Source organism: Rattus norvegicus, chromosome 19 (genome assembly GCF_036323735.1).
Source record: "Rattus norvegicus strain BN/NHsdMcwi chromosome 19, GRCr8, whole genome shotgun sequence".
Taxonomy (NCBI): domain Eukaryota; kingdom Metazoa; phylum Chordata; class Mammalia; order Rodentia; family Muridae; genus Rattus; species Rattus norvegicus.
In genome coordinates this window covers 35,547,502-35,575,428 of record NC_086037.1, presented here as the reverse complement: position 1 = coordinate 35,575,428, position 27,927 = coordinate 35,547,502, and the positions used below count along the sequence as shown (strand labels likewise).

General features: G+C 52.0%; 1 protein-coding gene and 1 long non-coding RNA gene across 9 annotated transcripts in view; one reads left to right on the top strand and one right to left on the bottom strand.

Moving 5' to 3' along the window:
* Zfp423 (zinc finger protein 423) overlaps positions 1 to 27,927 on the bottom strand; it is a 298,627-nt gene that overhangs the window by 5,347 nt on the left and 265,353 nt on the right. For 5 of the 8 annotated variants that reach the window (XM_063278328.1, XM_063278329.1, XM_063278330.1 and 2 more), the window contains 3 exons: positions 20,164 to 20,295; positions 18,677 to 18,792; positions 13,178 to 13,483 (listed from right to left, as the gene is read on the bottom strand). In XM_063278328.1, coding sequence (XP_063134398.1) covers positions 13,382 to 13,483; positions 18,677 to 18,792; positions 20,164 to 20,295 — 350 coding nt within the window. In that variant the 3' untranslated portion in view covers positions 13,178 to 13,381. Of the gene's footprint in view, positions 1 to 13,177; positions 13,484 to 18,676; positions 18,793 to 20,163; positions 20,296 to 27,927 lie in introns of those variants that run through there. The other 3 variants (XM_063278334.1, NM_001393718.1, XM_063278333.1) reach the window with 1 other exon arrangement.
* LOC134483302 (uncharacterized) lies at positions 10,979 to 11,908 on the top strand. The gene is made up of 2 exons (XR_010060131.1): positions 10,979 to 11,123; positions 11,777 to 11,908. It is a non-coding gene; the product is annotated as an uncharacterized LOC134483302 (long non-coding RNA).

Here is a 27,927-nt window from a genome sequence, read left to right as displayed (position 1 = left end):
TTGGCTGAGCAGGGCTGCTGTAGGGCTCCATTCATTATGTGCCCATTTCACAGTCAAAGAGTTTGGCCTTTGGCAGTGGACAGGAGAGGAGGAGACTGGGTACAGGCCGGCCTCTGCCAAGTTTCTAGTTGCAGAATCTCATGGAAAGCAGCAGGGAGACAGCTTCTGATGGAGGTTCACTCAGGAGAAGCCTTCCAGTTGCCTTGCACAAACAACTTGGGCTAGGGTTTCTACTAGGGGTGTGTGTGTGTGTGTGTGTGTGTGTGTGTGTGTGTGTGTGTGTGAGAGAGAGAGAGAGAGAGAGAGACAGACAGACAGACAGACAGACAGACAGACAAAGAAGATAAGAGACACAGAATGAAGGAGCACTTTGGCAAGCAGGATTAACCACTCAAGCACCTTGGAAGTGTGAGTAGCACTGATAAAGACCGTGGTTCACAATGACTGGGGCCGTTTGGCTCTCAGCAAGTAGGATGCCACGTATTACCTCCATTCCTGCTGTATTGGTGAAGACTGAGGGGATGGGGTGCTTTGGGCCCCATGGTCGAGAATGACAGCGCAGGGCATACGCCCGCCCACACGGTGTCTAGAAGGCCCCTCTGCCATGGCACCGCTCTGCCTGCGAAATGTGAAAAGTGCAGCATATGCTGGGGGAGCAATGAATAATTCAGCTTGGCAGGAGCACAGGGTATGTGCTATGGAGACAGGCCTCCAAAGGAAGGCAGAGGCCTTATTGATGAGGCTCCGTGATGCCAGACGAGGCAGCTTGCCCTTAAATCTGGGCCACTGGGAGCTATCAAAGGTGTTTGAGTGGTGGAGTTACATGACGCAAGACAGAGGGGAAGCTCATGCCTCCACCCAAAAGGGGTCTCAGCTGAGGCTCTTCATCTTCCTCCGCTCCCTCTCATGGCGGCACCACCGACTGTCACTTGTCTCTCCCTTTGGGGAGGGCGCAGACACAGGCAGCTCTGCTCCCCTTTCTGCTGTGCATCACCTGGGCAGCCCCTCTCTGCTTGTGAGCACTTATTTTTAGCAGCGCTTGACAATCGTCCAAGGGTCTAAGACGAACAGATGGCCTGTCTTAAAGCCTCGTATGTTCGCTAGTTTGCACTTCTGACAAACGGTGCGCACACTCGAGAGCACCCCATAAACAGTGCCGAATGAATACTCACAACACAATTTAGCTAATGCACGTCATTAAAATTAGGAGTGAGTGATGGCTGGGGCTCCCTATAAACGCCTGCCAGTGATGTGCTGCTCCCTGGGGAGAGGGGCGGGCCTTACACCCTACTTCCTCCAGCAGCCCCTTTTGTCACCTACTTGCCTACCCAGGCCAGAGAGAAGTTTGCCACTGTGCAAGTGACATCCAATTTGGCATCAGAGTCGAGACTGGTGGCCCAATGGCCTGGAACAAAGCCCTAAGGTGACCTATAAGGTGGAGGGAGAGTGGGAGATCCTCCATAACATAGGGACACATGTGGGGTTTGCTTGTCCCTTCTGCCTAGCCACCGGCGGGGGGGGGGGGGGGGGGCTGGCATCTGCCACTCCAGAGCAGCAGCAAGTGAACTTCAAAACTAAGCTTAACCAGGAGAGCTGGGAAGCAGGCATGAGGACCTCCTAGCCTAGACTTCGGAGGTAGCTTGTGCAAGGTGTAGCCTTGGGGGACCCAAGAGCAAGAACAGACTCTGGGATCCAAGGAACACCTTGTGAATAGGAGGGAGACCTTGGACCCAGACTCCTAGCTAGTAGCTTCTTCCAGAGGCTGGCCAAGCCCCTACTCCAACCCTTTACCTGCTTCCAGGACACAAAGACTGGAAAAGCCAGTGGTCTGCTCCACAACCTGTTCCATGGGTGATAACTGTCTCCATTTACAGGAAAAGATTGGTGAGGGTGTGAAAATACAGAGTCCAACAGACTTCAGGAGAAGGCTCCATGCGCCTGTGCTTTAGCAATGAGCCCACCTGAGACCAGGATAGGAGGAGGGAGCCCACCCAGAGTCACCCCTAAAACAAAGACCAACACTAGCTGCCCAGGGAACCTCAGTCTTAGGGAGAGGCACCACACATGTCTATGGGCCCAGTTGGTCTGTATGTTTAACATGGAGGGCGAGACTCCAGTAGCCAAGCTAGGGAAACCAGCAGTCTTTTGGCTTCGGTTACAAGCAGAGGGAGGTGCAGTCTCAGGACTGCTTACAGATCTGTCTCTGTGAGACAACATGGTGCATGCTTGACCCAAGCCCTGAGGAAAGTTAGCAACTGTTTCTCTAACACTGGGCATTTGTGTAGCGAACGTCCACTTCTGTGGACACCAGTCCCCCTTGAGCAGACTACAGCACTGGCTTGCCCTGAACACACCAGCCTGCTTAAACCTTGGCTAACGGTTCTCAATTACGAACTGGGCCTTGGGCTCCTTCCCTTGAAGGGCCCAAATCAGAGCCCTAAAAGCAGATTCCTCAGGGCAAACACGGAGCAAGCCTATCTATTACAAAGCCAAGCTAGGAATGGTGCTATGCCACAAAGAGATGTGTGAACCAAGGACAAGCTGAGACCAGACCTGCCACTGACTGGAGTCTAAGTATCCCGTGCCATGAGGCATACACAGGGCACACAGGCACAGCCAAAGCGGCCTGGAGGTAGTTGTGGGGACTAAACTCAGGAAAAAGGGGCTAGATCCTGGAAGAGCTCCTCCAGCCACATTGGCTGGATTCTGCAGGAGGCCTCCAACACAAGATGGGTGGTGCTGAGAATGAGTGGGGTGCGCTGGGGAAGAGCAGTGGGGCCAGTGGGCCCTCTGTCAGCCTCAAGAGCTCAAGCTTGGTAGGGAAGATGCATAGTTCAGCTCCAGGTGAGGCCGCCATGTTGACATGTGGGCCGGTAAGGCCACATATGTAGGCTTTGCAAGGAAACTGGAAACGGGTTTTTAAAACAAACAAATAAACAAAAAACAAACAACCTCCAAACTTCCTCTGCGTTGAAAGCAGCGTGATGCAGGCCAACCACACGTCTGGCCTGAGGCATCTCAAGTCTTCCTGCATACTAACGGGGCCAGGGCCCCTAGGGCAGGGCCGTCTGGGGCAGTGCTCTTCCACAGCAGATGGCCACAGTGCTATGTAGAGTAGGGTCATGGGACTTGGCATGGAAGGCTCTGAAGGTGAGGGTGGAGAGCCCAGCTGTGAGGTCACAACTGCGGTACGCTCTGAGTTAGGGATGGTTTCAGCTCCTCACTGCTCTTGCCTGGTGCTGCCGAGAGGTCAGCCGGCAAGCTGGGCAGCAGAGAGAAGGCAGCTAACGTAAGGGCAGAGGAGAAACCCCTGCCCCGCCCCCCAATCCAGAACACACTCGACAGCCGCCTCAAATGTAGCCAGGATCTTTTGAGGGCCTTACATTAGGCGAAATAAACTAGTCACAGAAAGATGCATGCTTCAGGAGACTTCTTGTCTGGGGTCCCAGCTCACAGAACTGTACTTGGCTGCCAGGGGGCTGGGAGAAGGGGGCAGAGTTTCTGGCTGGGAAAATGAAAGGGTTCTGGGGTTGGAGGAGGTGATGTTTGCCTCTCAGGGCCACTGAGCTGTACAGCAGAATGTGGAAGACTTCGTGCTACATGAACGTGCCACCTCCGAAAACCAAGCAGGTAGGATAAACAAGAGATGGGTTTGTACTCGGCACCAAGGACAGAGACCCGGGGCTGTCCCCATGAGGTCATCTCATACAGTTGGCTAAGAGGATGCACAGACTGCAGTGGCTTCTGGGCACTCTCGGCTGGGCGAACTGGACACCATGCCACCTGCCAGCAGTTGCTGGCATTGCCTGCAAGGAATCTCCACATCCACGCTGTAGAAAGCCTTTCTCTCCACACCAGCAGGACTGACCGTATCAGTGGTACTGCCCTCTGACCCAGGCTGTCATGTCCACAGAACCCCAGGCAGGAGCACAGAACCGAGGCCCGCTGACAAACGCCCTACTCTAGGGGGCCAAGAGTCTGCAGCTGAAGGAGGTGCCTGCATTTTCTCGGCACTGAAAACGAAGCAAGGGACAAGCATACTGCCTGCCCACCTTATAAAACGTGGGGACAACCAGAGAGGGAGGGCCGTTTCCTGCTGGCTTGTTTCCTATTCTTGGCAGGTTGTCACTACGTCCGCACAGAATCATCCCACCTCACAAACACAAAACCAGGGCAACTAGCCAGCAGTGGGATGGAAACCAGGAAACGAGAGCCGTCCTGGAAAATCTAGGTCACACGGTCACTAATTATACTGAACACGTATGTTCAGGTCCCTGAACCGCTCTGGTGCTCTTAGTTTCTGTAAATGATACATGGAAACTTTGATCCAGATCTACGTCTATTTCCCTCCAAATTTCCCTTAAAAAAAAAAAAAAAAAAAGACTTTCCTGCATCTTCAGGTTTTCTTGAAAATTATCCCTACTAACAAAGGGCCATTCCAGCAGGTATTCTGAGGGTGGCTGCACTCAGAAATGTCATGCCCAGCCCCACAAATGGCTTCCAGGGACCACATGGCTCTGCCTCTTGCCCACGGCACCCCAGGCTTCAGGGGCAGGAGTCTTGAAGTTGGTTCTAATTTACTGTGATGAATTGTGGCATGCACCACTGGCCCACATTGCAGCCGAGACCCATTACAGCTAATGATCGCCATGGTCTTCATGAAGCACATAGGTGTGTACCCTTGCCTGTCCCAAAGGAGTCACATATCACAGATCGAAGGGCACAGGGTGAGTCCCGCAACTTCTGGGATGTTGCTTTTATAGACTATGGCTCAGCCGGCCACCAAGCCATAGCCAGTGTTTCTACCCACATACCTGTCCAACCAGCACCAAGTGGGTCTGCCCTAGGCTTCTCTTCTACGGTAACAGAGGTCACTGGTTCCACGAGGCGAGCCTACAGTCATTTGTACTTCTGGACCATTCCATCCTACTCAGAGAACCAAAGGAGCAGTGTGTGTGTGTGCAGGCACAGGGTGAAATTAAGAGCATGGAGAGGGCTGGAGAGGCGGCTCAATGGCCAAGAGTATTTGCTGCTCTTGCAGAAGACTTGGGTTCAGTTCCCAGTACTGGCTGGCTCACAAGCATCTACAAACAGTTCTGGGGGATCCAACACCCTCTTCTGGCCTCCTCTGGCACTAGACGTATAACACAGAAAATATTCACATAAAATCAAAATAAATGAATCTTTTATTTATTTTTTTTTAAAGAGCATAAGAGGAAGACACTCTAAAAGCTGTATACATGGGGGCTGGAGACGCCGTTCTATGATAAAGAGTGCTTAATGCTTTTGCAGAGGACCTAGGTTCAATTCCTGGTACCAATGCTAAGCAGATCATAGCCACTTCAGCTCCAGGGGAACCTTGGCCCTCTGGCTTTGGGTGCCTGCACTTGTGCACACACCCACACCAAGACGCAAATGTAACATAACTAAAAATAAATCATAAATAAAGCTAATATATGCCCCAAGATGGATGATAGATGGGTAGACAGGTGTGTGTGTGTGGCTGCTGGATGGAAGGATGTAGGGTAGGAGGGTGGATTGTGTGTGCCTTGATGGTGCGAGGAAGAGTGAGTGGGTGGGTTGCAGGTGGGTGGACTGACCAAAACACAGTGGGCTTGGGAGTTCAGATCCGGCTTTGGTCACTTGCTACTTCTACGAACCCAGGCTTAGGAAGACTTCATTTCTTTTAACTCCATCTGAAAGATAGGACTCACTGCATCTTCTTTATAGTCTCGTTATGAGGTTTAAATATGCAAAACCAGGGGAGACAGCACACAGGATGCCCTGTGTCAAGTGGGGCAGCTGACTGTTGCCATGAGGACCACAACATCTGTAAAAACAAATGTGAATACAAACAAACAAGAAACCCAGTTGTGTGGCATGGTTAAAACACACACACACACACACACACACACACACACACACACACACACACCAACAACAACAACATGGGGCAAGGGTTTGGAGGGGTCTTGGTGGAGGCCTGGGTCTAGACTGTCCAGCTCTGTGGACCCAAGAAAAGAATTAACCTCTGTGTCTTGGTTTCTTTATCTTGATAGAGGAGTTGTGAGGACTAGGTTTTAATGTTTAGAAGTGCTGAGGACAATGTCTGGCACTTAATAAAACACTAAATAACATTGGGATGCTAGTATAAGGGAAACCTTCCTGTTTTGAAAGACAGAAATAATTATTTAGCTTCAACAACCTCCAGCCCCGGGAGGTTTACTGTCTGCTCTGTAAGATGTTTGATCTTATGGTGACAGTGACATTTCTGTGTGAGTCCCCTCACTGCTATGTGAACGAGAGCAGAGGAGGTTTTCCTGAATAAGGCATGCTCCCCTATGCCACTAAGAACCCCACAACCCTGTACCCTAAGTTTAACCCCTTGTTTCTTCCCCTCCCTCCACCACAGTCCCCACCAATGCCATGATTCATCTGTCTGAGAATAGAACGTTCCAAGATTCATTACAACCAACACATGCCCATGTACTGGCCATCATATATGAGTCCCTACTGTGTGCTGGAAGCTGCTCTTCACACATCAGCGCCATTTTTCCAACATCTCCATTACTCTGGTGAAGAAACTGAGGCTTTCCCTCAGTCTTTCAGCAAAGCAGTTACCCAGCTGGTCAGAGGCAAAGCTTGTCCCTTGCCATACCTTCCTCCTGTTGTCCCCTGGTGCCACCTAAAGGCCACACCAAAACCAAACTGTCACCCAGAGCAGGCCTAGACCAACCCAGGCCAGCCTGCTTGATTCTGTGTAAACTTCGGCGGTAAGGCGAGTGCAGCCCGCTCACTATTGACACAGCAAAATTAATTTCTTGCCCCCCAACCCCCCACCCTCTGCTCCTTTGAGTGTTCATGGGGCTGCTGACTGCTGCTACTGAAATGCCAACTTGCATTTCTCATCATTAATTTCTTTCTAAATGTCATTTGTAATTGTTCCTGCTACACCGAAGAGTACAATCCGAGCTTCTGCCAAGAGCACCCTGGTCTCCTCTCTCTGCTGATGGGGGCTGGTGGGGACCAGGGCCCCTGCCACACCAGAGCCCATCCTCCTAGCAGGAAGCAGCCAGACACACTTCCAAGAAGAGGTGGTTTGAGCAAGAATGGCCCAAGCACACAGAAGCTTATCCAGAGTACTAAAGTGATCAGCCCAGAGGCCAGGCTGCCTGGGTTCCTGTCTCCACCCCTGCCCAGCGACGCCTCAGCCTGTAAATGGTAGAGCAGACTGTCCAGGTCTGGGACTGTGCTGAGGGAGACAGCAATGGGCACAGGCTCTCCACTGAGCCTGACTGGGGGTGAGGCTTTCTGATATCTTCATAGCTTCTTGCCTCATACCATTAAGGCAGCAAGCAAGCCCAACTCTGCCACTTACAAGTTGTGTGACATGATATCGAATCACTGGTGTCCCTGAATCTAACCTCAGGAGGCTGAGGCAGGAGGATGAGAGTCTGAAGTATACCTTTGCTACAGAGCAACAGCCTATCTCGACAGAGTCGAAGTGAAATGGTAACGTTAAGTACCAACTCTGTCCCCCACAATGCCCCCTCTACCATGTCTTCCTGGGATCTGGGCAGTGGCCTGTTGTGCAGAGAGGTAGTGATCTCCCTAAGAGGGATCTTATACCCCAGGTCTTGATGATCGGAAGCCCAGAGCCTTACAGTCATACCCTGTCTATGTTCTTCCTGTATATTTAAGACTCTGTCTCTGTCCACGTGGGGCAAAGCTTTGTAGTGTGCAACCCTCTGTGAGCACTGAAGCGACATGTCACCCACTGTCACTGGTATTGTCACTGTTACTAAGAAACTGAAGGCATTTAGTCCTGCCTGAAATGGCGCCGGCGAGGGGCTAGGCTCAAAGCACACACAATGGTCCCAGGCTCGAGGATCCTGGCAGTTCCCCATGCCCATCTGTCATGATGGCACGGTGCCCCAGAAAGTTGGTTGGCCCCAGCCCCAGGGCATGAATGGTAGGCTCCAACAGGCAGCCTGAGATCCACTCTGAATGCCATCTTTGCTCAAAGCTGAGCTTCTGGGGAGGCCCCGAGTCCCCACATGGATCTCATCATGGTTCATTGCTGAGCTGGACCAAACCCTGGGGCCCAGAGGACATCTAAGCAGAGCTGGTCACAGGCTTCAGCCACTCTTCCACTACCCCTCTGTGGTTTCCAGAAATCCTTACACACTCAGGGCTGCAGGAACAGCCATAGTCTCATGCCCCTGTAGCTAGGCTTGCTGCTAAGACTACCCTATAACTAAGCTCTGTGGGAGATGAGGCTACCATCTTATCCAAGCATCCCAAGGGATCTACCTCAGTTCTCACAGCCTTAGCGTGAACTCTTTGACAAAGAAAGCCAGAGAATAACCCTGGGAAGGGCTAGCAGGAGCTAGCCCTCAGATCCCAGCCAGTATGCATTCCACTGGGCTTGGTTATGGACACAGACCCAGGTCTTGGACTCCCTAAAGATGGGACTGTTGTTCACTTGGGTTCCTCTGCACACAGACCCCAGCACTGCTGTACATAGCTCAGTGCACACATCTGCTCCAGGGATGACAGCAATGAGGCCAGTGATGAGGTCACGCTCTACTATGGACAGAGAGGCCTTACGCCTTTGGACATCAGACACCGGGCGATCTCAGCAAATGGTAATCTCCCTTGGGCAGAGGTAGGAATGAGACCTAAATGTCCTAGAGGGCCCCGTGGGGTCCAGCTGGGCAGCTGCCTTTGTGGGCTTCTACTGTCTGATTACTCATTGACTAACTGATTGATCTGTTTTTGGATTTACGGAGATCTTTCAATCAAAATGCTTGATACAAGAAGTGCTTAATATTTTGGAGTTTTTAAATTTGGAGTGTTTGCCCATGTATAATGAATGCTTACCTTGTAGACAGGACTCAAGCCTACACACAAAATTCATTCGTATTTTGTGTACACACTGAAGGAAATTTTTATCTAATATTTGAAATAATTTTCTACCCCAAAACATATCACTTTGAATTTTACTCTTGTGACATCAGGCTGGCTCACAGAAAGACTGAAATTCTACAGCTCTTCAGGTTTCACACTTTTAGATTAGGGCTGTGCAGTTTTGCCCTAGGGACTTGGCAGTCATGGGATCCTATGTGATCTTCCCATACTCCACAAGCATGAAAGAAAGGCCTGATCCTTCTAGTGCACTGTCCTCTCCATGCAGCAGGTCATAGCCCTAGGCCTTTGTGTGTCTCCATTGCCTGGACACATCTGGCACATAGTAAGTGCTCAGTAAACACTGAGGTGACCCTGAGGACATACATGTACTGCTGGCTGAATTAATTAGTCCCTGGGCACCCAGACTACATTTGGGAAGGAGATGACAGTTAGCACTGGACAGTGCTTATGCACTTGGTGGCATGGATGGCTTTATAGGCAACACTACCTTCAGAACCTCCACATTCCACCAAGAAGAAACTGTCATCACTGGGTTTCTGAGGCTCCAGGGTAGCGAGGCTGGGATTCAAAAGCAGGCTGGCCCGCAAGAGTGGACAGACACGGGCTATGCTAGGTTCTTCCTGCTCTTGTGAGAACACAATGACCTAGTTTGAAATTCACTGATACTCAGCCCAAGAGTCCTGGCTTTCGAACACCTTGAAAACAAGAACCCAAGGCAGCAGGGCCAGCCCTTGTCAGAAGTGGCGGCTGTGCCCAGCAGAGCGAAATAGCTCTGCTAACCTCGGAGAGGGATGGCTCCAGGAGGCTAGCAGCCAGCTTGGTTCTCAGGCCCCAGAGCTCCTGGCCTCATGAGTCACCAACTCCAGGGCTAGCAACAGATTTAAACTCCCAGGAGCCACTAGGGTGCCCCATATCCCAGTCCCACCCATACACTCTGCTCTCCCTCCGGTGGTAAGGTGCCAAGGGCTGGGCCAGCTTTAAAGCCGAATGGAGGAAGCCACACTATTCAGAAAGCACAGCTAAAGAGTCAAATGCTAAGCATATGCCTACAGCACTTTTACTTTTTAATTATTATTAGTTATAATTATCTGGCTGGATCTGACAGCAGCTGCACAAAGAAAAAAGGAAGCCGGCTCCCCGATTACCCATCTTATCAAGACCAGGGGTTCTGACAGTGGGCCGAGCATCTCCAGACTGCATTCCGCCCCCTTCTCCCCACCCACAAGCAGAGAACCTGCTTGTGTTCTCTTTCCACTTTCCAAGCGCTCAAAACATACAGTAAAATAAATGGGAGAAAGCAAAGGATGAATGAAAAGATGGCGGATAAGGGTGCAGGTGAATGGTAGGTGTGTGGATAGATGGGTGGTTTGACAGATGAGTGGTCCAGTGGGTGGATGCATGGACAGTAGGAAGGGCTGTGAGCGGATGGGTAGGGAGTAGGCGGATATTGGGTGGATAGACAAGCTAATGGATGAATGCATTAGTATGTGGTAAGTGTATAGGATAAGTTGATGGGTGGCTGTGCGGAAGTTGGGTAGGGGAATGAATAGGTGGGTGGATGGGTGGTAGGTGGATGGATGGGTGAGTGGATAGATGGAGAGATGGATGGATGGATAGATAGATGAATTAATGGGTGGAATGTTGGATGGTAGGTGGATGGATGGGCGAGTGGGTAGATGGATGATGGAGTGGATAGATGAGTGAGTGGATAGGTGGATGGATAGATGGGTAGATGGATGGATGGATCTGTGGATGGATGAGTGGGTAGGTAGGTTATGTAATGAGTGGATAAGTGTACAGGTAGGTAGATGGAAAGAGGGAAGGAAGGAAGAAGGGAGGGATGGAAGGAAGGAAGAAGGAAAAGTGAATGAATGCGTGAGTGGATAAATGGATCTGTGGATGAATTAGTGGATGGGTGGGTATGTGTTGGGCAGATAAGTGGATGGATAGTGTGATAGTTTGCATATGTTTGGCCCAGGGAGTGGCACTCTTAGAAGGTGTGGCCTTGTTGGAGGAAGTGAGTCACTGTGGGGGTTGGGCTTGGAGATCCTCCTCCTAGCTGCCTGAGGATGTGCACTCTGTCCTGGCTCCCTGCGGGTGAAGATGTAGAACTCTTAGCTCCTCCTGCACCATCCCTGCCTGGATGCTGCCATGCTCCTGCCTTGATGATAATGGACTGAACCTCTGAACCTGTAAGCCAGCCCCAATTAAATGTTGTCCTTTATAAGACTTATATTGGTCATGGTGTCTGTTCACAGCAATAAGACCTTAACTAAGACAGATAGGTCGATGCTGGGTGAAGCAGACAGGAAGATGAATATGTGGTGAGGGAATAAGAAGGGTGGAGGGATGGATGGGTGGAGGGATGATAGGAGGTAATACATGGATAGACGGGTGGTAATCCACTGGAGGATGGACCTCCATAGGGATGGGTAGGAAGATGACCAGAAAATGGATTGATGGATGGGTGGATGGCAGAAATCGTCGCTTCAAAATCTCACATTTGCATGGGAAACCAGGAATATACAGGTTATTTCTAACTCATATTGGTAAAGGGGTCTAAAGCTAAACCAGGGACTGGAAAGGCCAGAGGGAGATAAGGGAGAGCATCCCAGAGATGGGGCCACTTGAGCAGGGTTGAAGCAGAAGAAAGGCCGGGTGTTCCGGCAGGAAGATGGGCAGTTGCCTCACACAGGCTGTCTCTGCTTCTGGTCTGGGATGGTGTGGTGGCCCAGGGAGTGGGACTATTAGGAGGTGTGGCCTTGTTGGAGGAAGTGAGTGGGGGTGGGCTTGGAGACCCTTCTCTTAGCAGCCTGGAAGCTAGTCTTCTCCTGTTTGCCTTCAGAACAAGATGTAGAACTCTCAACTTATCCAGCACCATGCCTGCCTAGACGCTGTCACGCTCTCATCTTGATGACAACAGACTGAACCTCTGAACCTGTAAGCCAGCTCCAATTAAATGTTGTTCCTTACAATAGTTGCCTTGGTCATGATGTCTCTTCACAGCAATGACACCATAACTAAGGCAGAAGTAATGCTGACCGTTCTTAACCCCATGAACCCATTGTTCAACCTGAGCATTTCTTGCACACATATGCACACACAGAGACAGACAGACAGACACACACCTCTACACTACCTCTGTCACAATACATTCATGAATTCACTGACTTACTCATCTCTGGAGAATGTTACCTGTGAGAATGAAGTCCTTGCCTGTGCCTCAGCTTCATCTGAGGTCCCGAAATGTCACCAGGTTGTGAATGTGTGATTAATGAATAATGAAACGGGGGAGGGACTGGGCAAGAAAGGTCTCAGAAAAACTCAGACCACACCCCTGGCTCACAGGCACCTCCCCCTGGCTGGGCACCAGGATCCAGCCTGGCAGGGCCGGGCTCTCGCCATCAGAGTACTCCGGGTTGCTTGTTAGAGCACCAGCTCTGCTTTTAATCAATTGTAATCATTTAGCTGGAAGCGGCATGATTAGGCACACACAAGCAAACAGCGTGAAATAATCCTTTAAACAGGCCTGCTCAGTGCTGTGCTGGCCGCTTGGCCGCCGTGGGCCAGCACAAGATCGGAATCACTTCCTGCAGCCCCCTCCCCACCCTGCTTTGTTACTGAGGGCCTGAGAGTCCAGGACATGGGACAGGCTCACAGTTCCCCCTGCTCAGCCCACCAAGGAAGTGTGTGTGTGTGTGTGTGTGTGTGTGTGTGTGCGCGCGCGTGAGTGCGTGTGTGTGTGTGTGTGTGTGTGTAAACACCTGTGTGAACACCGGTGCAACTATGTGCATGAGTGCACATGTCAGGAACTTGCAAGTGTCTGGGCAGGCTCTCTCCATCAGCTCAAAGATGACAGAGAGTTACTTAGGAAGAAAAGGACAGTTACAGCTCTAGGGCTCCACCCCTACTGTGACATTACCACACAAGTCCTGGGCACCATAACAAGCTGGAAAAGCAGCATCAGGAAGCAGGAGGTCACTGGATTCACCAGCTCTCTCCTCTTCTCCGCGGCCCAGCATCAACAGAACCCACCCTGTGGTTCCTCTGTAGGCCTCCAGCCAGCGCCTGTGAGGCCTGGCTCCCCTGGCAGCGCAGCAATAGCTCTTCCACCTGGCTCACCTAGGAGCGCTTTCTCCTCATCCCCTGTTACTGCCACTCCTGCTACCTGCTTGGCCCAACTACTAAAATAGTTTCTGGGTCCCCTGACAACAAGGCTTTTTATAGTTCAGCACTGCAGGCCTCATTTAAATCTATTAGCTCATATAAATGGCAATTTATTTAAACTTTGGAGGGTTTCTGTTTGCCTTGGTGGCAAAGACAATTTTTTTTTGCATTTTGCGTGGGGGCTCTGGCACTCTGTCATTTACTTGTAAACCCCAGACAAACCCCCAAGCCTCTCGGAGCCTCAGTTTCCACTTCGGTACACAGACGGAGCAGCTGCTGTTGTTCACTCCACTTCAGGGGTGCCTGCCATCAGAGCCCAGCCCTGGAGGGCTAGGTAGCAGCGTGCTGGCCCAGGGTCCCTGGGTGAAGAGAAGGCAGAGGAAGCCTGAAAAGGGAGAAGGACATGCCATCCATGCTCTGTTGGTGGACACGGAGGTGCCCAAGGGGATGTGGAGACAGCTGGGCTGGGCGAGTGGTGTCTGCCGCCCCTTCCTTTAGGTTGGCTTGCCCTGGCAAGGGGCCAACAGGGCCCCAGGCCTTCATCTGCTGAGGCCTGCGGCTGAAAAACACAAGGCCAACTGCTCTGGCATTTTCCAAGTGTCTTATTCCCTAATCATCCTGTCCTGAACCAGTGAAAAAGGCCAGGGTCATAGGAAACAGAGGCAAGGGGGCCTGGGGCCATGTCCCTCCCGACTCATCTCAATGTTTACCTTCAAGTCCCAGCATGGCCGTCTGGGGCCTACAACATCCAGGCCAGTATGGTTGCCTTAGATGGCAGTTCTCTGGGTACTGCTTTGTTCCAGCTCAGAAAATAAAATTCATAGAGGGAAGGAACTTTATAAACCCATAAGACTCTCAAATTGTCTGAAAGGAAACTGCAGAAAACAACGGCTGTGCCATTTAGCACATGTTCCTTTCCTGGGCCCACCATGTGCCAAGGCCCTTTCTGGCATTTCTATGAGGAAGGACCAGACTCCCTGGCTAGAGATAAGAAAGCCAACGACCACAGGCTGTACAGTAAGACAGCAGGAAAGGACAGGACAGTCGCAGAGAACGTGGAACCCCACCACACTGTTTAAGCGACACTTGGTTTCTGGGGACAGTTCCCCCAAAAACCCAATGTCATCTACTTATGGCTTCCAGAGGCTCCAGACATCACTGCAGTTTCAGTCCCCTTAGCTCTCCACAGAGAAGGGAATCGGGAGTGGCCATGATTAAACTCCATGCCTTCCTCCAAGCATGCTGGGAAGTCTCTTCACCCCAGAGATGCAAACACTGGGGACAACAGACTTCTGGAAATTCCCTGAGGTCAGCCCATCCCTGAGACCAGCATGTGGCCTGAGCACACAGGTGCTCAGTGTGTGCCTGGGGTTGGTTTGACAAGTCCTGCTCGGTCCTGGCCCACCCTGTAGGCACTGACGCTATGATCTCCTTTCTCTGCTGAAACATTTTTGCTTTTCCCAAAATATCATGTCAGAATGCACAGGGAGGGTCCTTTTGAGTCTAACCTCTCCTGCTTGGCGCGGAAATCCCTCTGGGTTCTTTCAGCATCCTGGCACAGTTCAGCAAGTGTCACCCACTCACCAGGAGTGAATGGGAGCTTGCGCTGTGGGGCCACTGCCAGCATAGGCATGTGGGGCCTCAGCTCTGCTCTCTCTGTACAAAATCCCTGGGATGGATTATGGGTAATGGTAGCTGTGCGCTTAACTTTCTTTTTGTCATGTGGCTGCTGCCATGTTGATCTCCCTCAGCCAGATGCCAGCGTTCCCAGGCTTTCAGGCGGGATGCTGGCCCCAGACAGACTCCCAGCTTTCTGTATTTGGCTACCTTTAGCCACTCTGGTTCTGTGGATGTCATAGCTCTGTAGCTTTTCTGCTCCTTCCTGTCACAACTGACATTCATTTGGCATGCCTGTCAAAAGTTTTTGCTCATTTTATTGAGTTTCAGAATTCACTCTACATTCACACAAACCTTTATTGGACACATGATAGGCAGGAACCTCTTCCCTGCTGGCTCACTCAATAAATGTCTTCCCAAAGCGTAGTTCCAAAATTTGGATTTAGGATGTAAATCAACCTTCCCTCCTGCTTGAGTTCCTACCATGATGGAAATCAGGCCGAATCTCCACGGCCCTACAGATGCTGCTGTGGTCCGAGTTCCATCTGCTTCTTCCTGCCCACCAGTTCCCACTCTCTGCTCCGGCTGCATCCTGCCTGCTCTTGTCCTGGCCAGACAACCACTCATGCTGGTCACAGGCCCTTTGCACACACGGCTGTCTGACGCAGAATCCTGGCAGTACACCATCTAAGCTTCAGCCCTAGACCAGGTACTGGGTGTCTATTGGCCTTCTAGACACAAGCACCACATGAGCAACGAACTTTAGTTCCTGCTCATGATCTCAGTCATGCAGACTCCCATCGTTTTAGCCAGATTCCCTTGAATTAATCTCACAGAGTGAGCTGAACTCAGGTTTAAATAAGACCTGCGCCTCCCTGGTTCTGGTACTCCTGTTACTGCATCCGGTCTTGAGGCAGACACAGAGCAGGCCTGCAGTCTTCCAATCTAGTCATCCTTCTCGTCCACAGCAGAACTTCACAGAGCCGGAATAAACTCAATCCTAGGCTGTACACCTCCTCGAGCCCTCTTAGGTCACAGAGCGTGTGCCTGCCAACACCAGCTTCGTAGAACTTCCTGACTCAACATCATATGGCATGTGGTGGTTACGGCAGTTAAGGCCCAGCAAGGGCAGGTGCCCCAGCGGAGCTCATTGCCCTTCCGTGGCCCCCAGGAGAAACCTCAGCCTTGTTTTCCTCATGCAAACAGGACAATCCAGACCAGCTTCAATTAACGGCAGTGAAATCATGGGGCCTGAAAAACCCTCCTCAAACCCAGAAAATTGCTATTCAAGTTACTTAACAAAAGCCATTATTTGCATAGATTTAGTGTTGTTTCACTTCCCATTTAAATGGTCTGTAATTAAAACAATTAATCACGGAAAATAGTGGCTTGTTAAGGCTATAATTTAGTGAGGTTCTTTTACTTGAGGATCCCATTCAAAGGTTATCGGGGTGACCAGGGGACTATGGCTTCTAGGCTTTTCCTTTTTGGTAGGCTGGAGATGGGTCCCAGGACCTGTGTGTGCTGGGAAGTGTTCTACTGCTGACCTACACCCTTGGACTTTAAGATCTTTACATTTTAAGGCAAAGTCTAAGTTGCCTAGGCTGGGCTTGAACTGTTGATCTTCCTACCTCAGCCTCCTGCAGAGCAGGATTACAGGCTTGATTACTCTTGGGTTGGTCCATAGCCCAAGGTTGGGTAGAGGCAAAGTCAGGAAGCCAAGCCACTTCTCTATGATGTCTCCCTTGTTTATGTCAGAGAAATGAGAGTCTCTTCCTTCAGAGAGAAACTTGTTTGTTTATTATGTATCTCTCTCTCCTCACACTGGTGTGTGTGTGTGTGTGTGTGTGTGTGTGTGTGTGTGTGTGTGTTGAGAGAGAGAGAGAGAGAGAGAGAAAGAGAGAGAGAGAGAGAGAGCGCCTGTCGTGGTACATGTACATTTGTAAAGGTCAGAGGACAAACCTGGGTGTCTGTCCTCACCTTCCATAATGAGACGGGGTCTCTTTGTTGAGTGTTATTGCATATACCAGGCTAGCTCTCCCATTGCTGCATACATCAGGCTAGCTCTCCCCTGAGCTCCCAGGGATTCTCCCATCTCATGGTAGAGGCAAGAGGATCACAGGTGTGCACTATAGCACTTGGCTTTGCAAGAGTCTGGGGGATCGGAACTCAGAGCTTCACAAATAAGCAGCAACCACTTTACCCACTGACCCACATCTCCCAAGCCCTCAGGGAGAAACCCTAAAGCCAACAAGAAGAGAGCAGTTGTTCCTCGTGACAGTGTCTGGGACAATGGAAGAGGACAAAGTCAGGAGTGAGAAAGGCAGTGTGTAAGGAAACTGATTATTCCTTGTCTGTTCTGTTTAACCGGATGCTTAACCCATCCACACCAGGAGGGAATGAAGGCCATGAACAATGTAAGGACATACGGAAGTGAGAGGGCTGCCAAAAAGAAAAGAGACCTCCAAGGCCTGGTCACTGGGCCAGAGCTGAGCTCAATCAGGACCCAGCCAGCAGATGGCAGACCCCCTCTGCACCCTTCCTGGACCTATTTTCAGTGACTATGGAGATAGAGTGAGTTAAGGTCCAGAAGGTCCAGTCTGCCCTGCACCAGGCACTGCTATGACCAGGAAAGGCATGGGTGACCCTCAGCCTCATGCTGGATGGGTGGAAGGGCACTGGGTGTAGGCACAGCACTGCTCGGGTGTGAGGTGAGGGCTACCCTGCAGGTTGATGCACCCTGGGAAGATAGCCGATGTATCTGTAGGGATCTTGCCACATGCCAGCTCCCCTCTGCTTCCTGGCAGAGGGTGGGGATACAATCAGCAGCCTCGACTTCCCAATCTGTGCATCCGGACACTGAGGCTCCTTCCCACCCCTAGGAAGCCAAGCACAGAGGGACCGGTGTGTCGCTTGCTCTAAGGACCCTGTGTGGGAGAAGCTGACTGCATCTCTTCCCCATGGAAGCTGGAAGGGCTGATGCACTCATCTCTCCTCCCTCCCTCCTTCCTCTCTCTGCATGGTGACCATGGAAACATAGACGGGCATGGACCCTCTGTGGGCACAGGTCACTGAATATCATGAACTCTGCCTGAATCTGCCACATGAACGACAAATCAGCCTTTGTTCCCGGCTCCGGTAATCTCAAGAATACGGCTGCTGCAACCGCACCCCCAACCCCCACCCCACTGCTGCTGGTGGCAGTGGCTCCCCAGTGGGCAGTGCTTCTAAGCATCTTATGTGGCTTGGTTCCAGTAAGTGGGAGTGTGATCTCTGGGGCTGCAGTGTGTGCCTGCCATCCCTCTTGTGTATGCACTGCCAGCGTCGATGACGGTGGATGGGTGAGAGGAACTCTCCCTTACGTCCTGATGCTGTTACAAGGTGTGACCTTTGTGTGAGCATGAAGGGTGTTTCTAGTGGGCATGTGAACCCTTCACCATTAATAAGAATTTCCGGGAAAAATCAGTGCAACCGGAGCGAAAGCTCTAGATCTAGATCTAGATCTTCAGGAAGTCAGTACCCAGAAAGGAGAGAAAGAGCCCTATGGGACTCAAGGGCAGATGTTTATCCAGCAGTTCCCTGCAAGAGGTTCCCTTGGGAGGATCAAGAAAACTGGTGGAGACCTCTGTGTCCACCTGAGGGCCACACTGGTACTGATTACCCTTCTCTGAGCTGGAACCAGTAGACACCACTATATCTTATATTCCAATTATCCAGGAAGAGCTGCGTGGGCCACACAGGCCACTAGTCCCAATGCCAAACCCAGACAAATACTACCAGATGATCCGAGTGGGGAGCAGAAGGAAGGATCCATTAGGAACCAGGATGGGTATGAGCAGGAGTCTCCTGCTCGTAGGCTAAGCCCCCCGATGTAGGCTTTCCCAAGAATGCACAGGCCAGTATACACCATGCCAGCCACCCAAGAGCATAGCCGCTGGTGCACAGGGGCTGACACACTCACCTGCAACTCTGTCTGGAAGAAAAACTTCTGTGGGCACTGCGAGCAGTCGTAGATTTTGTCCTCCTGCCCGTGCACGGCGAAGATGTGCTGTTGCAGCTTGTTGGCCTGGACGAAGACTGTACACACAGACAGGGCAGTTAGAGGTCAGCCCGTTTCGGTCCCACTGCTTCTTCTCCCAAGTAGGGATCACCCAGGCGTACGCGTGGTTGGCCAAGGACTGCGGCTGGAAGCGGAGTCCCTTTCAGAGGACTCTGAACTAGATAAACTAAGCTCTGCCCCATCGTAGCTGTGCAACCTTGGGACAGACGGTTAAGCTCTCTGGGCTTTAAACACTGCGTCTCATTATAGTCAACACCCCGCTGGGTGTCTAGGAGGATCAGATGGGTGGATATAGCCAAGGTGTATTAAAAAAACAGAAGTAGTGCGTGGTGAAGCCAGTGAGTGCACCTCCACCAGCCACATGCCTTCACGCTGCAAGGCAGTCACTGCTGTTACCCCATCTGACAGAAGAAAATCAACATTAAATGACTTGCCCAAGATCCCACTGCAAGTGGGTTGCAGAGATGAGACTGGCACTAGGTCAGCACAGCACAGTGCCTGGTACCAGGAGGTTAGTCAATGGCATGAATCACTGCTCCTGTCGTCAGGGTTACTGTCTGCATCCTTGCGTGTGATGCTAACAGATGGGGCAGGGGGGGATCCTGAGTTGGGGGGGAGGGAGGGAAGGACCAGGGTGTTTCAGGGAGGCTGGGACCCCAGAGCCATGTGCATACACATGTGTGTTGTGAGCAGGTCATAGCACTGGCTTCCTTTCCCCGTGACAGCAGTCCCCATGGCAGCCCAGCCCTGGGCACACCCAGGAGGTGACCCAAAGCAGCTGTGTGTCTGGGAGGTAAGCACTTCAGAGATAGTCTCCTGCCAGGCACCCCTCCCTGGGGTGAGCTCCCCACAGAGGTAGACAGCAGATGTCGGGGAGGCCGGGAGAGCCCAGCTCCCTGTGCACACCGGCTGCCATCTGGGCAGCGGGAGGGGGCCAGCAAAGCCCCTGAGATATGCCTCGGGGCTGGGACAGCCACTCACTTGCCGTGGCTTGTAGCCAGCCTGGGGGCTGGAGACCTGGCCAAGAAAGCTGCCCTCGAGCTGCCTGGCTACAGCCTGACTGGGGCAGGGAGCTCAAAGGCTGGAAGTGGGTAGGGTGAGTGAAGTGTACCGACAGTCCCACTGATGCCGGATGGAGCTCATGGCTCCATGGAGCACGGAGGAACCCAGGAAGGGCAGACTGCAACAGAGAAGCTGAGGCAGGAGTGAACGTTTGCTCAGCCACAATAGGAGGAGAAGGAAGGGAACGGCAGGCTATGGGACAGCTCTGCATGCCAGGAGACAGAGCTTCAAAGGGAATGGGGGCTGAGACGCAGGGCTCTAGCCGTGACACAGGGCAGGCTCCTCCCTCCCCCATGCATCTGGCCATGCCCACATGGGTGCCATACCTGTGAAGCACACGGGGCACTTGAAAGTACCACCCATGCCCTCGAAGCTGTGTTCGATGAGGTGACAAAGGAGCTTGGCTGGGGAGTCGAACATCTGGTTGCACAGCTTACACTCATGGTTGATGCCTTCCTCTGCAAAAGAAAGAGAGGACTTCAGTGAAGCTCACGCAGTCTCAGGACACCCCCACGCCATCCCTGAGACTCCCCACACCAGCTGCGCGTCACCCTGCACCAAGGCACCTCTGATCACTGGAATCGAAGCTGACGCAGGGAGCCACAGACAAAGTCATATCTCTGCTCTGGATTCCAGCAGAGAGAGGCCCCGACTCTTGTAGCAGTCAGGTTTCGGTCTAGATGTAGGTTTCTGCCATGTTGGTCAAGGTTTCTCCTTCTAGTCACAAGCTATGTCAACAGCTTGAGTTCCGAGAGCCCGTGGAAAGGGGGCCATACTGCGTACTAGCCTGTTAAATGGAGTAGCCAAGCCTTTTAAAATCTAACCGAATATTCATGGAGTGTGTGACAGGCCAGGGATTGGCCTAAATGAGCTAGGCATTCTTCAGAGAATGAAACGGATTATGTCTTTCCCTCATCCCAGTGGGGATGGGGAGGAGGGCGGCATGGAGTGTCAGTTTATGAGTAAGGTGTGAGAGTTGCTCTGGAAAGAAGTGGCCAGAGGAGGACAGGATAGGAGAAGGTGGTGAAGTAGCTTGGTAAGACCCTAGAAGAAGTTGCAGCCATCAAACTGTCCCTCGTGGAAACACTTGCCTATGCTGTGAGTCACAAAGATGGGCAGGCTTCTTACCAGAACAAATGTCCCCACTTGGGAACTGCTTCAACACCTAAGCCTTTCCACAATGGTGCTCGGAGATAAGGATGAACCAAGGACAGTGCCCTGCTGGGTTTGTACTAAGGTCCAGCAACCTTGCCCAGAGTCAAGATCTGGGTTCAAATTCTGCCCCACCCCCAAGCTGCACATTGCACAATGTATGGCCAGCCTGAGTCACTGCTCCTCCACGGTGACAGAGAGGGAGCTCCGTGCTTTCAGCCCATGGACAGAGAAGGTGTGAGTACTCCCTTACTTGGGGATCATATCAGTCAGAGTAGGTGTCCTCTCTCAGAAGTTTCAGTAGCATCCTCCCTCTGATGATCAAGATGTGAATTAATGAGTTAACTCAGAGAAAGCAGCACACAGCACACAGCAAATGCCCAATTGGTGTTTACGGCTGTGCATGGCTGTTTTGGCGAAAATGCAATCTGGGACAGCCAAGGACACAGGCCTCCCTTGGCTCCCCAGGGAAGTGGGCTCACCAAAGGTGCCAGGTGTTCTGATTTGCCCTCAAAGGCAAGAATTAGGTAGCAGAGGGGCTCGGCTGGTGGCAAGCCATAGACACAGATGGGCTGAGCCTCCTGGCGAGTCCCTGGGTCCCCAGGCCCTGGCAGGAATGCTGGGACAGCAGGCTCTCATTCCCCTGGCCCAGCTCATCCCCCACACTCCAAGCACCCCCACCGCTGAATTGCACACTCTATGTGCAGGTGGGCCTGCCCCACATAGCCCAGTGGCTGGAATCTGCCGGGTTTTTGTCATGTCCCTAGAGCTCTAGCAACTAGGCCACATGCACCCAGCAGAAATACGGGCAGATCTTCCCTTTACACTGGTGGAAAAGAGACTCATTGACAAGTTTGGGGACACGGGGCAGTCTCAGCACACTTGCCACAAAGGTCCCCGCACACCTCCTCCACTTCCCACGGGAGATGCTCATTGTAATTAGAGATGACTTTCAGTGTGGGGGCTGCCTCTAAAGACCCCCCAACCTACCCCCAAACTCCTCCTCACTACACCATGCTTCTCAGAGCCTGGTGCATGGGATGAATGAATGCATGCAGGACTGGATGAGAACCACCCTTCGGTGTGGCTTTCCCAAGGCAGTGAGGATGCTCTGTTTGCGAGGCTGGGGCAGGGGTAAAAGTGACAGCTGTGAGAGCTCTCTAACAGAGGTTTACTACAGCCGTCTTAGAAGCAGTACTGCTGACCAGGAAATGGGATTTCCAGGAAGAAGAAACGGCTTCAGAGAATGAGGTCACTCGGTAAGATTGGGGTGTTGCTCTGTGCAGGATACAAAGCCCAATCGCACGTGTGTGGCCCACTCCCACCCCCACCTCGCCCACAAGCAGCCTCTTAGTGGCTCCAGAACCCATGGCTTTCCAGTCCCAGCACCACCTCAGCTGCAGCAGGGCAAGGATGCTGCCGCCTGACTGTCTTGCTGCTCCCAAAGCACAGACCACCTAGAGCGGGGGCTTCTCAGAAGCAGTCCCGAGAAGAGGTGTCCAGCTGCGGCTCTGCCGCCGCCATTTGGCTAGAGCTGGCTCTGCGGCAGGGATGAGGAATGGCTGACGATGGCGGCTCTGACTCCAAACAGCCTTTCAGCACTTGGCTGTGAACGGGGCTGGGCTGCCTGATATACAAACACCGGGAGGACAAAGAAGGCTCCTGCAACTTATAAATCAGAGAAATCATGTCTGACAGTCACTTTCCGATCCATGAGCGCCAAGCAATTCATCAGCTGCTCCCCTCTGAGTCACAGACGCAGCTCCGCCCAGCACCCGTGTTCATAAATATGTGCACCGTCAGGCGGCCCTGAGCCGCCAGCCGCTTGCAGGGGCCTAAACGGCTGACAAACTGCAGCCCAAGCCTGTGTCAAAGTGAGGTTCCGGGCTAATTAGATCAAAAGCCCAGCAGACAGACAACTGCCTGTCTGGGATCCTTTCCTCTATCTCCCCCAAGTGCTTAAAAGAGTCAGACCTGGGGAAGCGGTGGGGAGGGTGGGGGTAAGAACACACACAGAAAGTCCAAGTCTGAGGGGACAACAAAGGGCCTGGGGGTTCCCGCAGCCCTAGGAATGTCTTTCCCTCAGCTTGGCCTTTGATTTGCCAGTCTTCACAGATGGGGCTCCTCCTTATGTCAGGGTGGGCTGCCCTCCCTAGGGTACCCATCAAGTGCACCTCTGCCTAGAAAGGCAGCCCGGAAATGGGGGAGGGCCAGAAGGCAGTGAGGGACTGTCCTAGTTAGTGTGACAAACGCTGCTGGCTGGCGTGCGAGCGGGGTGCGTATGACCCACTGTCAGCAAGCCCAGTACACCCTGCCACCATCGCTCTCACCCCGAGGTTCCAACAGCCTCTCCCGTCCCAAGACAGCGGCATCCTCTGAGAATCACTTTTCTGAATTATATAAGATCTCGCACGCGGCGCTCCCCACACCTCGGAGCAGAATGACAAAGCTGTCTGGGAGCTCCCGGGCCTCTCCGCCCCAGTGTGGGAGCTGGGGGACTTTGTGAGTTAAGACTCACGATCCTTTCTATTCTTTTTTTTTTATATATATATATATAGCACATGACAGGCATCCATGAGAGAGACCTGCACACCTCAAGTGAGTTACACAGCCCTGCTCGTTTGTAAAGTAAAATGCAGATCTCGCCCTGAAATTCAGATCTGCCTCCTGCGCCCTGTGAGTCATGCTGGCACGGGGAGTCTATTGATTTAGTGCAATTTTTTAAAACGTGAAAATAGACCTGCTATGGTGGTCTACATCCGAGTCCCAGCTCTCAGGAGGACTGCTCAAGAGGTCAAGGCCACCCTGCACTACATACCGAGTTCAAGGCCAGTAAGTGCTACATATCAAGAGCCTGTCTCTAAGACATACATACATACATACATACATACATACATACATACATGCATACGTACATACAAACAAATGAAGTCACATCGTGCCAGCCACTCAAGCCAGCAAGCATAAAGCTTCCAGATCCCCTGTTTTTCTTTTTCCCCTCCTCTGCTCTGGAATAACAAGTGTTAATTTTACACTTCATTTCTCAAAAAAATAATAGGATGTGCTTTTGCTTAAAACCAAGTCAGCTCGCTGGAACCTTTCAGGCTGAAACTGTGTCACCCAAAAGAAGAGCTGAGGGCTTTGTGGAAGGGCATCGTGCAGAGATGATAGCTCCCTGTAATGTCCTCCGCAACGACTTTTGTCTCCGAAAGCATTTGATCCCTGGCAGACACATACTTATTTCCATACAGGTCTTGGGGGAAGCTAGGAGGAGAGAGAGCTGATTCAGAACCCTGTAGGTGACTCCAGTGGGTCCCGCTGATGTCAAAGGCGGGCCAAGCACACACTCAGAGGCCATAATTTGCTGCCTGGGAGGGAGAAGCAGCAGGCTGTGGAGGGAGTGGACAAGCCATTGTTCTTGGAGTCCACTGAGCTGAGCAGACCGCTCCAGACATATTGCCTGATCTGGATCTGATGGCAGACACTCCACTGGGGAAGCTACTCCGTTATCATTAATGTGTGTCCCTCTCTAGCAAGGGGACCGGTGACTGCTACCATGTGTCAACAGGAGGCACAACTCGTCACTTACATCAGGAAGAGATAATAAAAGGCATCTGAGTCAGAACTGGAAACACTTGGTTTAGGGCCCCGGGGCCAGCATCATTCGTTGTGAACATTTGTGTAATTCACTTAACCTCGTGTGCTTATGTTTCTGCTAGAAACTGGAAAGAATATTCATGGCTCTTCCAGGGCAGGCAAGCGGACTGGTTTTGCCACAGGACTTCTGCCCTCACTGAAGCTCTTCCCAGATGTCCTTAGCTTCTGCTTCTCATTGCCCTCAGGTAGACCTCCTTGAAGAGGTCTCCGGGGACACCTTTCACTAAACCAGGGCAGTCTGTATCCCTCTAATTCCTTCCCTGCCTTTATGATACTTGGGGGTGCTCACTACTGCCACCACAAGGGTAGCTAGCTGGATGCTGGGGTACAGAGTAGTGCCTGACAGCTTGCCCTGACATGGGTCAGCAAGGAACAGTATAGACAGTGCCTGGAACATCAGGGACAGTGCTGGGAAATGCTGTCACGTGTCTGTGGACACTCGCAACACACTGATCTCATATTTAATCTTTGGATCCTCTCAGAACCACAGCTGTTTCTTGGCTCTTCCCTCAACTGACCCAAGAGGAAGGGGGACTTGTGAGAAGTGGTCCCCTCTAAGGACTACATAGGACATGTATCCTTCTTCCTCTTGAAGCCCACTAGCCTTAGAAAACACAAGACAAAGATACAAGACATGAGGACAAGAGCCAGTAAGACACCCCATGTACCTGAATCATTTTTTGTGGTAAGCTGACAAGGACAATCAGACCTCAGGTCAAGCAAAGGCCCAAGGCCTTCCAGTGCCTAGGAGAGTCAAGGGGATGTCATGCCATTGAGGTAAGCACAAACATGTCCAAGTGTGACCATGGATCACTGAAACAGGAGCATCCTCAGAACTCTTACCGGAGGAGGGTACCAGGCTAAAGGGCACAATTCAAGTGACCTCAGCATGGCCCTGCCCTTACCCTAGATGCCAGGTCTTTGGGGACAGTTACAAGAAGGGTTGAGTGGGCAGATAGAAGGGAGAAGACACTGCTGCCACTATGTTTGAGTTAGATGCCCCCCTTGCTAGTACTAACTCAAGCTTTTCAAGAGTGCTGGGGACTTTTCCAAGGGAAGGAAGGTCAGTGACATCAGAAATGGTGCCAGGCTATGGCACCGTCCTTGGGACAGAATTGCTACAAGTGGAGGAAATGCAGGGAAATGTAAAGCCATCACTTACCGAAGAGCCCCATGGCTTACCACACATTTCGAGGTATGAGCCCACAGCCTGGGCCTATAGCCTGCCCCAAACAGCAGCTCAAGAGAAGGCTCTGGAGTCCACAGCCCAGACCCAGACACTGCCCCAAACCTCCACTCCTGGAGATAAGGGAGGAAACGGTGCCTCAGTCCAGCAAGCAAATGAGGAGGTAAGAGAGGTGTGTAGTGAGGAGACCCAGGAGAGGTCACCCTCCTCCACACTTCCCAACAAACAGGAAGTAGACTCAGCACAGGAAACAGGAAGTGGCTAGTGGGAGCCAGCCCTTTGTTGCCAGTCAGGAACAAAGAAAGACCCGTGCAGAAGACAAGAGGGCAAGTGGGTGTGGCTGCAAACAGGGCTCTGGAAGTGAGAGGTGACAACAGTGGGGACAGAGAGGACAAAGGTCAAAGGAGAACCTTAGAGAGGTCTACAGGAGGTCTTCATTGGAGACAGAACAGCACATGTGCACAGAGAGGTGAACTGGACCCAGGCAGCCCCTAGTCCACACTTCCCCATGTCGCGCCCCTAACCAGCAGTCCTAGGGAGCAGAATCTCAAGCTTAGCTTCAGACCCAAAGCAAAGATGTTATTTTCAAAGTGTCCTGCTGCATGGGGCTTGTATTAAGATTTGATAACCGCTAATATGGCCAAGAGACTCCTAGCGTGACCAGGGGACGTTACGCAGCTCTTGAAAGGCTAATGTGAGGAATAATTTCCTGCAACAGCGCCAGGTGACCATGGATCCCCAAGCCTTCATCATCACCAACTCTGTGCAGCAGTGCCTGGTGCCGTGTGCCCCTTGATACTCCATAGCAGTCAGGAAGGCTTAGCAGCTACTTTAAGGCCCACTGCCACCGCCACAGCCACCCCCACCCCCACCTTGGGTTCACAGTTTCCTAATTAATCCTGAAGGATGGGCTGTACCCCTCATTTGCCCCAGGGGCACCTTCCCAGACCTGTGTGGCCAGGAGGGACCCATCATCACACAGTTCCCTCCCATGTTTCAGAAGGGCCTATAAAAGAGCTCTGGCAGCCTGAAATGGGGCCCCACAGGGACCCAGAGCCTCTTCAAAACAGAGCCCTGACAATTAGGCAGTCTGAGTTTTGAAAGGCTTGGGATTGATGGCGTGGACAGTAAAAATATCACCTGGGGAGCTGGGTGTAGTCCTTGGAGGGTTGCCTGAGGTCAGTTGCTATGGTAACGGAGAATGAGCTCAACCTTGTAACTGACCCTTATCTTTTTTTGATCTGTGGGCCACTTGGGGCCAAGGCTTGAAATCAACTGGAAAATAATCCGGTCACATATCAGAAGGAAAACTATTTATACTTATTTACCCAGGTACCCACTCACACACACCCCATTCCCTTAGATAGGGAGGCTGAGTCCCGTAGTGAGCTGATGACGCTGCACCAACACCCACGGAGGCTCTGTGATGCAGGAAGAAGCAGCCTCACTCTCAGCAGAATGCAGCCATTGTGCTGAGAGACTGTCACCCTCCCCCCACGGTCCGTCACTTTCTCCTCGACCACCCCAGGCTTTCTAGCCTCCCTATGTATAGCCAACACCGCTTAAGCAGGTGGGCTGTGTGGGTCTCCTATTGTCTTGCTGTGGGAGAGTATTGTATGAGCTTGGAAGGGTCCCCTCCCCATTCTATCTGGTACCAGAAGACTCTAGGCTGTGAGGCTCAGAGGAGCCGGGCAGCTGTGCATGCTTCTTCATAACTGAGGCCAACACCGTGGCAGGGTTGGTGGAGGACAGTCCCACACTGACTAAACTGGCTGGCTTGGCTACCAACACTCTCACCTGGGTTTCCAAGGCAAGATCACCCACATGGCCAATCCCAACTCCAGGATCTTCTGAGTTACAAGTACTTTGCTTTTACCTCCTCCAAAACTGAAATCCAAAGACTCCAGCTGGTTCCACTGACTGAGGGTTCCAAAGAGCCATGTCAGGGGTCAGATCTCACCCAGAGGTCAGCAAGACCCGAGTGACTCCAGGTAGGCATCACCGTGGAATTCCTATCACAGCCAGTGGGACAGCCCATCGCTTCACCTGGCATGCACCTCTTCAAAGTAAAGAGTAGGAGGTTGTCTGACTCAAA